Below are 14,193 nucleotides of genomic sequence, written 5' to 3' on the forward strand. Positions count from 1 at the left end.
GGGGGGAAGGAGGAGAAGGGGAAGGGGGGGAAGGAGGAGAAGGGGAAGGAGGAGAAGGGGAAGGGGGGGGGAAGGAGGAGAAGGGGAAGGGGGGGAAGGAGGAGAAGGGGAAGGGGGGGGAAGGAGGAGAAGGGGAAGGGGGGGAGGAGGAGAAGGGGAAGGGGGGAGGAGGAGAAGGGGAAGGGGGGGAGGAGGAGAAGGGGAAGGGGGGGGGAGGAGGAGAAGGGGAAGGGGGGGAGGAGGAGAAGGGGAAGGGGGGGGAGGAGGAGAAGGGGAAGGGGGGGAGGAGGAGAAGGGGAAGGGGGGAGGAGGAGAAGGGGGGGAGGAGGAGAAGGGGAAGGGGGGGGGAGGAGGAGAAGGGGAAGGGGGGGGAGAAAGGAGAAGGGGGGGGGAGAAAGGAGAAGGGGGGGGGGAGAAAGGAGAAGGGGGGGGAAGAAAGGAGAGGGGGGGGGGAGAAAGGAGAAGGGGGGGGGGGGGGAGAAAGGAGAGGGGGGGAGAAAGGAGAAGGGGGGGGGGGAAAGGAGAAGGGGGGGGGGGGAGAAAGGGAGAAGGGGGGGGGGGGGGGGAGGCTGAACGGGCCGGGCCCCCAAGACTTCGGGCAGGGGCCCGTCCCCAACACCAGATTTACAGGTAGGTGGCGTTGGGTCCGGGGTCGGGTCGGAGGGAGGTCAGGTCGGGGGGGGGCGTGGGCCGGGTCCAGTCTGGGGGGTCGGGGTCGGGTCGGGGGAGGTGGGAAGCGGGAGTCAAGTCGGGTCAGGAGGAAGCAGGAGCTGGGCGTGGGAGGCAGCCTTCTGCACGCAGCCCCAGTGAGGCCATTCGGCCAGGGCTAGGGGCTGCATGCTTCGGACCCCTCCCAGAGAGTTTTGGGCGCGCGCATGTGCAGAGGTCCCGGCACTGTTTTCAGTGTAGGGACCTAGCTCCGCCCCCCACAGCGCGTGCTGCGCCGCGCCCGACTCAAGAGGACCAGCAGGGAGCCGGAGAATCTAAGTTTTTTTTAGGCGCACTTTGTGGCGCGAAAAACGGGCGTCCAGGTCGGGGCTGCGCCTTTCTAGGCACGGCCCGAAACTTGGGCACATTCTTGCTGCTGCCTACACCAGAGTCGAGGTCGTTTATAAAAATTGCAAAGAGTAATGGACGCAAAACTGACCCTTGGGGAACACCACTGCAAAGCAACTCCCAGTCTGAAAAACATCCACTGCTTCCTGCCAATTCCATATCCATACCGTCAATTTCCCCTCAATTCCATTGGCTTCCATCTCAACAAGCCCATACGCACAACATTGACTACACTACCTTGATCAACCTTCTGTTACCTCATCAGAAAATTCAATCACGTTAGTCAGACATGATTTGCCTTTACAATCCATGCTGCTTCTCCTTGATTAACCCATGCCTTTCCAAATGAAAGATTATTTTGTTCCTGATAATAACTTCCCCACCACCAATGTTAGACTGACTGGCCTGTAGTTTCCTGGTTTATCCCTCTCCCCTTTCTTGAATAGTGGTCTAACATTAGCAACCCTCCAGCCCTCCGGGACTACTTCTGTATCCAATGTGGATTGAAAGATTATAGCCAGTGCCTCTGCAATTTCCACCTTTGCTTCTTTCAGAAACCTCGGATGCATTCCATCTGGACCTGGTGACTTAGCAACTTTCAGTAATGCTAATCTTTTAGTACGTCTTCTCTATCTATTACTATCCTGTCCATAACTTCCTTTTCCTTTTAGTGCAACCTACACATCATTCATTTCCTTTGAGAGCGCAAAGTACTCATTTAATACTTTAGCCATGTCCTCTGCCTCTACATGAAGCTTTCCCTTTGGATTCTTAATAGGCCCAACTTTTCCCCTAACCGCTTATACTTTATATGTTTATAAAATGTTTTAGGGTTCAATTTAATGTTGCCTGCTAATCTTTTCTCGTAATGTCTCTTTGCCTCCCATATTAACTTTTTCAATTTGCTCCTGTACTTTCCATAATCTTCCTGGTTATTAACTGAGCCTCCTTTTGTGGTTTTATTTCCTTTGCCATCCAGGGCACCTTAAGCTTTGGATGCTCTGCCTTTTCTTTTCAAAAGGAATATGCCAAGTTTGTACCTGAACTATCTTTTCCCTGCATACCTTCCATTGCGCCATTACTGCAAGAAGATGGAACTCAAGTGGGTTTCAGAAGCAGAGAATCTTTATCGTTTAATGGACCAAGATGGACTGAATGGCCTTCCTCATTGTATTTACCTTGTGATCCTATACAAGTACTCCAGCAACAGATACTGGGCAATACCTATTGGTCCACTGAAACAAGACTGATTCTGACCCAACCCCCTTTTGTAAGCCAGAGCTCAAAACATAAAGCCTTACAACAGTGGAGGTTTCAATTCACGTGGAGTTGAAAATGCACTTGCCAAAATGACAAACACATTAAACCCTTGCATGCCAATACTACTAGGTTTTGGTACAGAAGTGGGAGATTTTTTTTCCAGGGCTCTAAAATTTCAGCAATACAGGAAAAACAACCCAAATAACTCAGTTAGCAAATGAATCACGTGACGTGGCACTTCATTATACTGGCTGCAAAGATGCTAGGTTTGATCCCGGGTCTCAACCAAGTTAGCAGATTTCAGCCAGGCTGGTAATGACAATGCATAATTGGACACAGCATCTTTTAGTAGATATTCTTTCTGCTTGAACAAGGTACTGATGTCTGCCACGAGACAGTTTGGGCCCCAACAAAAGTTTCCTCTTTCAGGACAGGAAAGGGATGGGGACGGGGGGGGGGGGGAGAAAAGAGGGAGAAAAAAATCCACAAAAGACTGCGGAGGTGAACAAAATGAGTGCCTCGTACCTGCTATCTGTTTTGGAGAGCGACTGGGACTACCCCTTGCTGTGTCGCTATTTTCCTCTTCGTATGAATCTTCTTTGTCTTCAAGCTTGTCTATGAGCTTGTTTAGGGTAGTAGCCAAGGTCTTGGAGGCTTGATTGCGATCGAATTCCCCTTTGAGACCCTCTGCTTCAAGTTCATCTTGTGCCTGAGAAACATTGTTATGCATGATTCCATCAGAGTATAATGATAAAATGATACAATGATGCCCTGCCCTGCTCCTCCCCATCCTCCTCCAAAACAAGAGCACACAAATGAGAACTCGAGGTTAGACCATATTAATCATTGATTACATAGAAGGCACTTTAGTTAGGAGGCATGATGTGGTTTATCACATGAGTTAGGAAGGCATCATCACTTATTAAAAATAGGTCAATTCCTAGTAATCTGAAGAAGAAACCTTGGCTGTAGTACCAGTAGCTGTGTCAGCTGTGGCTCAGTGGGTAGCACACTTGCCTCCGAGTCAGAAGGTTGTGGGTTCAAGTCCCACTCCAAGAACTTAAGCACATAAATCTAGGCTGACATTTCAGTGCAGTGCTGAGGGAGTGCTGCACTGTCGGAGCTGCCGTCTTTCGGATGAGACGTTAAACTGAGGCTCCGACTGCCTCTTCAGGTGGATGTAAAAGATCCCATGGCACTATTTCGAAGAAGAGCAGGGGAGTTATCCCTCAATAAACATAACAAAACCACACTATCTGGTCATTATCACATTGCTGTTTGTGGGAGATTGCTGAGCGCAAATTGGCTGCCGCGTTTCCCACATTACAACAGTGACTACACTTCAAAAGTACTTCATTGGCTGTAAAGCGCTTGGCGATATCCAGTGGTCATGAAAGGCGCTATATAAATGCAAGTCTGTGTTTCTTTTATGATGCCATTCATCTTCAGGTCCCAGATCGCATCCCATGAGACAAGTTCAATACTCAAAAAAAAAAACACCTATCCAGAAAACGCATTCAGTAATTCAACCTAGTTTCTTCTGCTGCTCAAACCAATTGAGGTGGTAACTAAGCTAATGGGCAAGGATGACCCAATGAATATAATTTGCATAGATTTGCAGAAGGCATTTGATGCAAGTTTCCCTTTGGAAACTTTTAATGGTTGTGAAGGGTCATGGCATTAATGTCACAGTAGTGGAACTGAAAACTGCCATGCAATAGGAAGGAGAAAGAGATGAAAGAGCGAGCTCTAGGGGACAGTATCTGCTGCAACATGCGTCTTTTCTGGGCCCTTCCTGTTCTTACTATTCAAATGGCAGATTTGGACAATTAGTTATTTAGGGCTGAAATATTACTACAGTCTAAAAAGTAAAAGGCTGGTCTTGGGGTCAAATCTATCAATATATTCCTGGACAAACTGGGTATGGCCAGTACTTCATTAAAAGCACGACAACTCTAGATTGTGTCATTCCACAACAATCTACTTGCTCTCCACCTTCCCCACCCCCCAAAAAATCTGGTGAACTAACAGTGAGAGACTACTTGGGGAGGAGGAGGAATGGTAAAGTGGGAGGAGGAAATTAAATACCGATTGTATATGGATTGCCGTAGGAACAAAATATCATTCTGATTACAGAGATCACAACATAATAAGGTTTAAGGTCGAGAAAGACACAAGACAAAGACCAAAGTAATACATTGGGGAAAAAAGCTGATTTTGAGGGGATGAGAATGGAACGAGGGAAAATAAACTGGAAAATTTACTGACAGAGAAATAGAACAGCAGTGGGAAACATTTAAAACAATGATCAAGAGTCCAGGAGAAATATATCCCACTAAAAAAACAAACTAGCCAGTAATGACACACTGTGGATGAAGAAATAAATAAGGGCAAAATTGAAAATAAAGACAACACACACCAAGTAAATCGACAATAAAGGAGAGGATGATTAAAGGGAATATGTAAAGGTTAGGAAATAAGTAAAAACAATTAGGAAGGCAACGAGAAACTACAAAATTTAATTATTGAGGAAAATGAAAAGAAATAGTAAAGTATTCAACAAACACATCAATAGCAAAGAAAAATCCAGATAGGGATCGAGCCACTAAGGGATACACACAATAAACTCGCAGGTAATGACAGCAAAATGGCAGAAATATTAAATAATTATTCTGCCTCGGTATTTACTAGGGAGACCAACATGGTGGACATGACATTAGAAGAGATCCAAAATGATAAAGACATTTACGATAGAAAGGGCAGGGGGAGAAAGAGAGATAATTGATCAACTAATCAAATTAAGAGAAACCCCTGGTCCGGCTGGATTGCATCAGCATGTATTAAAAGTTAGGGAAAAGATAGAAGAGGCAGTATTATGCATGTAAAAAATTCATTGGAAAAAGGGAATAGTGCTAGAGGACTGGTGGACAGCTAATGGGATTCCTATATTTAAAAAGGGCGACAGAACAAGCCCAGGGAACTATAGACCAATTAGCTTAACGTCAGTGGTAGGAAAGATAATGGAATAGTTACTCAAAAGATGCAGGGTTAAAGGTAGTTACTCCAACTGGCAAAAGGTGGAAAGTAGTGTTCCACAAGGATCGGTGCTGGGACCAATGTTCTTCACCATTTACATAAACGATTTGGACTAGGGAATCAGAAGTAGAATTTGAAAATTTGCAGATGACACCAAATTGGGGGGGGGGGGGGGAGGGGGGGGGGGAGTTGTAGTTTTTAGGACTGCGACAAAATACAGGAAGACATTAATAAACTTACAAATGGGCGCATAATTGGCAAATGAACTTCAATTGAGATAAGTGGGACATTATGGTAGGAAGAATAAGGATGCTACATACTCCTTGGAAAATGTCTAAATGGGGTAAAGGAAGATAGATCTGGGGGTACGGATACACAAATCACAAAGTAGCGATACAGGTTAATTAGGCCATAAGAAACAACAGCACTGAGATTCATTTCTAGAGGGAGAGAATTGAAAAGCAGAGAAGTTATGTTAAACTTGTATAGAACCTTGGTTAGACCACACTTGGAGCACTGTGCACTGTTCTGGTCTCCATATTACAAAAAGGATAGAGGCACCGGAGAAGGTGCAAAAAAGATTCATTAGAATGATACCAGAACTGAGGGGTTATATCCATCAGGAAAGATTGAACAGGCCGGGGCTCTCTTCTCCAGAAATGAGAAGGCTGAGGGGTGACCTGAGAGAGGGCTTTAAAATCATGGTGAGAATGTGGAACTCGCTGCCACAGGGAATGGTGAGGCGAATAGCATAGAGGGAAAGCTATGTAAACACGAGGGAGAAAGGAATAGAAGGATGTGTTGATGGGGTGAGATAAAGAGGGATGGGAGGAGGCTTATGTGGAGCATGAACATCGGCACGGAACAGTCGGGTCCAATGGCTGTTTCTGTGCTGTAAATACTACGTAATACTATCCAATCAGCAAACCTGTGTAAGTGCCCCAAAAGCTTTGAGCATATTTGAATGTTTACAAGAGTCCCTATTAATATTAGTTTGACCTGATGTATAATGACGAAGGAGGAAGGAGAATACATGCTGCAGAAGGTAGACTGTTGGAAAATACCCAAATATATCTTTTCTACTTGGACCACTCACATACACAGGGAAAATCAGCATCTAGGAATCATCAGCATCGAGATGATTTATAGCCAATACTTTGGGCCCAAGTTTCCACATGATTTGCGCCTGATTTTTAGGAGCAACTGGTGGAGAACGGACTATCTTAGAAATCGCAATTCTCCACATTTTTTTTTCTGCAGTTCTAGTCAGGTAGAACAGTTCTACTTTGGAACAGAATTTTTTCTTCAAAAGGGGGCGTGTCCGGCCACTGACGCCTGATTTCAAAGTTTCCACAGTGAAAACGTACTCCAAACTAAAGTAGAATGGAGCAAGTGAAGATTTTTGTAGAACTGAAAAAACCTGTTCTACACATTAAAAAAATCAGGCGCAGGTTACAAATCAGGCGTCCAGAACGAGGTAGGAGGGGGGGGGGGGAAGGGAAGTCATTAAATTCTACAATCAATCCTTATTTATACTTCTACAAATATTATACAAATAAATCCAACCTGAATAAACATTTATAAGCAAAGAAAAGATTAAATAAACCATCTTCCTACCTGTGTGAAAGTGCTTCAGCCATCGTTCGTTCCCGTGGGGGGTGGGGAAGGAGACAGCGGTTTGTTGTCGTGGAGGGTGGGGAGGGGAAGGAGACAGTGAGAAGGGTAGCCTCAGTGCTGATGTGCTGATGGCAATGTGCTTTTATTAAAAAATGTTCAAAAATTAAACAGCTACAAAGAACTACAAAAATGGCCGAGTGCCAATGTTTCCTTCACACTGCGCGTGCGCGAACACTCCAACGCGCACACGCAGCATTGCCGGCAGGAAAAAAACTTATTTAAATAGTACCCGCCCCCTCCCACTTACAAAATCGGCGCGAGTGTAGGCTCCGCCCCCCTGGGCGCCGCACCAAACAGACAAGGAGCTGCAAAGCGCTCGAGAATAGCGTGTTTTCTTTCTGGCGCCGTTTTAGGCGCGAAAAACGGGCGCCCAGCTCGGAGGGGCGCCCGTTTTTACTCCTGTGGAAACTTGGGCCCTAAGTATGGTGAGAGCAAGAGAAGAGTCATGAAGTTCGAATCAGTTTTCCTCCCTCTGATTTTACCAAAGTAATCCTTTTGATTTAATAGGTTGTCACTAAAAAGTATAATCCAGGGAAAGCTCTCAATAATCAGGAATCTTCCTTCGTATGCTGAACATATGGCGGCCAAAATTGACGCTTTCTAGACGAGCCGCGACTGCCTCAAAGCGGCGGCCACGGGTCGGTAAGGACTCACTGCTCAGTCGGCGTGGAGGGGACGCCATTTTGAAAACTGCCTTCCTTTATTTTTGGAGCGGTGTATGGGACCGCCCCGGCCGTCTTCCCACCCCGTCCCCTTACCGCCCCGCATGGGATATTGTCCCGTGGGAGCGGATTGGCCGCCGCTCGTTGCCCCCGGCAGCTTTCCATGGCGGGAAGCTTCTTGTGGCTGGTGCGCCCGCCCTTAAATGGAGAGGGCGCACTGCTGCAGCCACCATTTTATTTTAATTGTTGGCCGACTGCTAGGTCGGCCCGACAATGATGGCCACTGGTTAGACCGGGCCGCCGACAGGCAGCCCAATCCCCGCCAAAACCCTCCCTGCTGTCCCAGTGTTTGCCACTAAAGTAGCTGCAGAGTTTGCAGTGGCCCTCCCCTTTAATTGCAGGGGAGGGACATTGTGACATCAGCGCCGCGCGGATGACTCGGAGAGACGGCTGTTGCGACCCGCCCGCACTTCCGCCCCGCTGACTACCTTACATCCTCCCCGCTCCAAATAAAAAACCAAAGAGCCGAATTTCCCAGAACACTTAAAAAAAAACGTAAGGTGCGCCCCATTTGTGGCTGCATGAAGTACAAATGTGACTTAATCTGTTGATTTAAATCAGAGTCCAACCGTACGGTTTTACTTCACTAGTCCACTGTCCTCTTGATAAGACTGCCGCACACCAGTGAAATACTGCAAGGCAGGGCTGAAGCTGGGAATTGTTGGAATCAGCATCTCGCACTGAAACAAATCACTACACATAGGGTACTGAGAGAATCAGTGCTGGAACTGTGTAACCACTATTGCGGCCCCAACGCACAATATGCACAGATCTATTCATGATCATTCGTTTTACCTAACCTACCAGCACAGTGCATGCATCACACCAAAACTAGCACCAATTTCAAAAAGGTTTGCTCAGGCCCGGTCTAATCTTACACGCTCTCGTGAGTTTAGTATCAAACTAACATTCAACTCCTTTAAATTTGAGTATTACTCACTTCGTCAATAAGATTTTGAAATTCTTTTTCCATTTCTTCCTTCACTTCCCTTTTAATTTCAGACATCTTTGATTTTGGTAGAGACACGTCCTCCAGTTCCTTTTCAAAGTCTTTAATGAGCTCATTTTCTTCTTCATCAACCATCCCCTCTTGTTTTTCTGAGAAGTCTTGGTCAGTGGATTCCCCAGAATCGTCTGCGGTTGGATCCTTGTCCTCCTCACCTTTCCGCTTACATACACCAAAAGACAAAAAAACCAGTTTGAATTGTGACAGAAGTGCAGCTGGAAACGCCACCTCACTACCCCCTGTATTTGCCATCACCTGGGTACATTTACCAAGATACATAAGCTGTGACCAGAACTTCTACACAAGTGATGGTTGACTCAAGCACATTGTTACTTGTAATCTAACGTTAATTGGTGGAGTAACAATTCCATCAGCGAGACGCGAGTAAATAAGCATGTAAATTGACACTGGGGCAGAGAGATTTGGGTCCGTTGCGCCTCCTGTTAGCACACCCCCTGGGGGCGCAAATGGCTTCTTGCCCAGGCATGGCACCGTGAACAACTCTCGCTAAATTCCGCGAGAGTTTAGCAGCGGTGGTAACCCATGATGCCCCACTGGCGATGAAGTCATCACCGTGCACAGCGCCTCGTTTTCACCACGGAACAAAAATTGGGGAGTCCCCCCCCCCCCCCCCCCGAAGCTGTGCCAGGCGATGCCAGCGACAGCGTCAGGGGTCGTGACCCAGGCTGTAGGCCGCTTACGGGGCCAATACTTAAAGGGAGGTGGTGGCCATGTTGAAAAACAAAATTGCTGTTTTTCTTCGACGCCGCAATAGTGGGGTCCGTGCCGTGATCGTTCAGCCCGCTACTCTGCTGGAGTGCACGGCTGTTGGGACGGCACCCCCCCGCTAACCAGTGGTCCATGGAGGCCCGGTTCATCCCTGCAGAGTTTGCAGTTTGGGCCCTTCCTTTTAATGAAGGGGAGGGCACCTCCTATGTGGCAGCGCTACATGGTCTAGTGTACAGCGCTGCGCTCCACTTCCGCCCCAGAAGGGAAGTGGAGCGTGCTATTTTGCAATCCACTTCCTTTCAGGGGCGGCAACAAAATTTTTCCAGCGGGGTGAGAGTTCTGCACCTGGGGCAAAATGTCCCGCCTCCCGGCTATTACCAGCCCCAAACGGGGCGCAACGCAATTTCTACCCGCAAGAACTTATTGCCTGAACAGTAGAAGTTTTAGTCGAATTAAATTTTCACATTATTTCTGATGCTACGACAACAAATTAAAAGTTACAACCTATTCAAGTTCATAATTAGTATTAGTATTAGGCAGTCCCTCCTATCAAAGATGACTTGCTTCCACACCAAAAAGGGATGAGTTCACAGGTGTTTCAATGAGGAACTTGACATTCCAGGTCCCGAACTACATCCTGAAGGGTGGAAGACGCCTGTGCGTGGACACCAGCCACCACACGGGCTTGACAGAGCTAGGTCTTGGTCCAGTGGCAAGGGTTAATCAAGATGACTGGAGACCAAGCTCTGCTGAACAGACCTAGTGCACACGCATGCTCCTACTATCCATCGATCGCAGTGTGGGTTGGCCCGTGCTGCCCCTGTGCCCTCTCCTCTCCTGGGCCCTGAACCCTCTCTCTGCTCCTCTGCCCCGATCAAAAATGGAGCAATCAAACAGGACATCAATTAGTCTCTTCTTATCTTGGAGACATCAAATATCAATACCGTTCATAATTAGCCTAGAAATAAGTCATATTTTGGGATTTCTGACCATAGGCCATGGGAGGGCATTGGTATAATACATGTTAAAAATGCCACTACTGAGTAAAACTTAGCACCAAATGCGTTAAATCCACAGGGCAGCAGAGTACTTCAGACCAAGAAAGTTAGATTGGACAATTCAGTGATTGCTCAGGCCTATTCTCGTTGAGATGACCTGATTCAGTTGAGCTCAGTAAAAGAAAAGACTTGCATTTCTATAGCGCCTTTTCACAACCTCAGGACGTCCCAAAGCGATTTACAGCCAATTAAGTACTTTTCGAAGCGTAGTCACTGTTGTAATGCATGAAATGCAGCAACCAATTTGCGTACAACAAGCTCGCACAAACAACAATGGTGATAATGACCAGATAACTTGTTTTAGTGATGTTGGTTGAGGGCTAAATATTGGCCAGAACACCAGGGATAACTTCCTTGCTCTTCTTCGAAATAGTGCCATGGGAGAGCAGACGGGGCCTCGGTTTAACGTCTCATCTGAAAGACGGCACCTCCGACAGTGCAGCACTGTACTGGCGTGTCAGCCTAGATTTTTGTGCTCAAGTCTCTGGAGTGGGACCTGAACCCACAACTTTCTGACTCAGAAGCAAGTGAGCCACAGCTGAAAGGGGGTCATTGCCAGGGTATTCTGCTGAGATATTGCTTCCCAAGGTCAGAAGTAACAAAGAGGGGAGAGAACCCCACATTCAACGTCAGTTGGGTCTAATAAAGGCGGCAAGAAGGCAAGTCTGGGCCTGAGCTGGTAATCGAGTGATATCAGGTCAGGTTTCCCAGCTAGAAGCTGAGCCAAAAGGAAATAATCCATCCACGGCAGGATTGTGCAGCGTCTTTTGCTGTTTTAGGTTCTGACAGGAAGCACTAAAGTTTTTAAAAACGATGGAATTGCTAGTTTAGTTCAATCACATAAAATAAACCAATTTCTTGATCAGTCATCGATCTCATCTTACCCGAGTGTTCATCACTCCGGCCTATTGACAGTTTGGCCAGGCGGACATGGGGGAATGTACAAGTTTACAGTAACCAATTTATATGAAAGGGGAGACACACCGAGTTATGCTATTGCATAAAGAGATATTTTGCAGTGTAGTTCCGTTAAAATTAAATTTAACATTTAGGTCAGAATGTATTGAGAACACGGTACCATGAATAGCCGTCAAATCGAAAACAGCTTCTGCAGCTCCCTCTATTATCCAAAATAACTTATCAGGTAAACTCACCACATTATATGGTACAAAGGCAGATTAATCAAGGGAGACCCAGGTTCAATTGCCGATCTCTGCTGATTCAGCCAGCCATAATTGGACCTGGAACCCCCAAGCTAAGAAGGGACGTGGGGAAATTGGCTGGGGTTTAACCCTTGTTGAAAAAGTACGTGGATGTGGAGAACAGGGTGGAGCTCGGCTACAGCACACAACAGTTGAATAACCAACATTCACTAGCCACACTCCTTTAGCAGGTCTGTTGTTGCCTGTCAAATGATATCCAGAGTTGCCACTTTTTTTGGTTTTTGGAGTGGAAGGCTTAAGGTGAGAAAAATCAGGAAGCTGGAGGAATAAATGTTCCCTTAATTGCTTCGTCATTGCACCCAGTCCCGTTCACCCATCACTAATGTTCCCTCTAAGCTACACAGCCACATGCGCAAAGCTTTGAATGGGCCATGTAGCCCGTTAAAGGGACCGCACACCCAAATTTAAAATTAGGGTGAATATTACCCAGCATCTATGTTCCCTGTCATTTTTTGGCCCCATGCGGCCATTCAAAAGACCATGCATACATGGCTTTTACATTGAAATGCCAGCAAGCCAGCTGCGCTGGTGCCCTGGAGCAGTGCACAGCCATGCACCTTACAGAGAACACACTGCATCTCACTGACTTACATATCGGTTAAGCAACACCTCAGTTAAAAAATTCCCATCTTTGTTTTCAAATCCCTTCATGTCTCGTCCCTCCCTATCTCTGTATCTCCTCCAGCTCTACAACCCTCCAAGATCTCTGTGTTCTTCTAATTCTGCCCTTGAGCATCCCCGATTTTCATTGCCCCACCATTGGCGGCCGTGCCTTCAGTTGCCTAGGCTCCAAAGCTCTGGAATGCCCTCCCGATACCTCTTCGCCATGCTACCCCTCTCTCCTCCTTTAAGACACTCCTTAAAACATACCTCTTAGTCCAAGCTTTTGGTCATCTGCCCTTAATATCTCATGTGGTGTTTGTTTGATAACACTCCTGTGAAGCGCCTTGGGACGTTTTACGACGTTAAAGGCGCTATATAAATGCAAGTTGTTGTTGCAACCACATCTCACATACCCCCCGCACACAGGTGGTTTTGAAATCCTGTCTATTGGATTTGCACATATAAAAACAAAGGTTTCCAACAAAATGTTCACTCTTTTCTCTCCCTTCTCTCGGCAACTCAAATTTAGTGTATTTTCCTGGGGGAAGAAAAAAATCATTGTCTGGGTGAAGGACAGTAATGTTCATTGAAACAAATGCCAGTACGAAATTTGAAAGAGAGATTCCATCAAGTGAATAAAGCACAGAAAAGGGAACTCCGTTAAATTGCTACACACTCCAGTCACCTGATATGGAACTAGTCAAGCAAATTAGAACTGCTAAAACAGAACACTATCAAAAAGGAGTGAAACTATCATAGTAACCATCTCTTTGCTTCAAGAGCAACATTTGAGGACTATGCTGGAATGCATTGGACTGTTCCATCAGTACCTTTTTAGTCTGGTCTTTTAATTCTCGAACCAATTTTACAAGATCGTCAGGGTTCCGTATTATTCGGAATTGCACTCTCTGATTACCTGAATAAAAAGCAAGATTACAGATCATTGTCTCTTCAAAATTGAGCTTTGGAAAGTGACTAGATTAATTTTCTTTTTTTAAAAAGTAAACTTTGTTCAGCAGTAAAAGTTACAAGTGCATTCAATTTTAAAACGGAAAGGCTGTAGTTTCGCCCAAGTTAACTATATTCATGAGAAATGGTTGAACAGAAAGAGCCCATTTCAGACTTGGAAGGACATCTATGGGATGGGCTGTTCTGCCCTTCCACTTTCAGGGGTTTGTAGGTCAGGAAAAAGGACAAGAGCTTTTTTTTTACCTTCATCATCCAGAAGGTCATCATCCTCAGTTTTCTCTATATCGCTCAATTCAGAGTCAGTCTAACGAATAAAGAAACGCGCCATTACTGTTAATCCCTGAAGTTCAAGAGGACAGTTCTGCACATTTCCCATTGAGCCACTTTGACAAACATTTACTGCAAATGATTTAAGAATCTCTAGAGTTGTTTTTGCTGCAGATTCAGAAAAACATTTTAGGATGTTAAAAGATGCAAAATCCTGGAAAGAGGAGAAAATTGGACCAAAAACCCAGGTAAGTTGAGAGAACAAGGAGTAAAAATCAGTTTTTATTTGGAACATTGCAAGAAGTCAAAAAAACAAGATCTTTCCATAAAAAAGTCAAACTCCATGACAGTTCACAATCATTTACACAGTGCACGCACTTGAGCATTCACAATGCCATAACATTAAGCTTGAGGTAAAGAACCGTTCAGATTTGGGGAAGATAAAGTAATAGACGTTCATCCGCCATTTAATATGATCTTGGCTGATCCGATCATGGACTCAGCTCCACTTCCCCGCCCGCTCCCCATAACCCTTTATCCCCTTATCAGTTAAGAAACTGTCTATCTCGGTCTTAAATTGATTCAAT

General features: G+C 45.9%; 1 protein-coding gene across 3 annotated transcripts in view; it reads right to left on the reverse strand.

Annotated features, from left to right (window-relative positions):
• The window catches only part of os9 (OS9 endoplasmic reticulum lectin), a 73,853-nt gene that overhangs the window by 14,244 nt on the left and 45,416 nt on the right, over nucleotides 1-14,193 (reverse strand). For all 3 annotated transcript variants that reach the window (XM_070869443.1, XM_070869444.1, XM_070869442.1), the window contains exons 9-12: nucleotides 13,583-13,643; nucleotides 13,201-13,286; nucleotides 8,692-8,919; nucleotides 2,842-3,025 (exon numbers count right to left, since the gene is read on the reverse strand). In XM_070869443.1, coding sequence (XP_070725544.1) covers nucleotides 2,842-3,025; nucleotides 8,692-8,919; nucleotides 13,201-13,286; nucleotides 13,583-13,643 — 559 coding nt within the window. The remainder of the gene's footprint in view (nucleotides 1-2,841; nucleotides 3,026-8,691; nucleotides 8,920-13,200; nucleotides 13,287-13,582; nucleotides 13,644-14,193) is intronic.

Source organism: Pristiophorus japonicus, chromosome X, assembly GCF_044704955.1.
Source record: "Pristiophorus japonicus isolate sPriJap1 chromosome X, sPriJap1.hap1, whole genome shotgun sequence".
In the NCBI taxonomy this organism is placed as follows: domain Eukaryota; kingdom Metazoa; phylum Chordata; class Chondrichthyes; family Pristiophoridae; genus Pristiophorus; species Pristiophorus japonicus.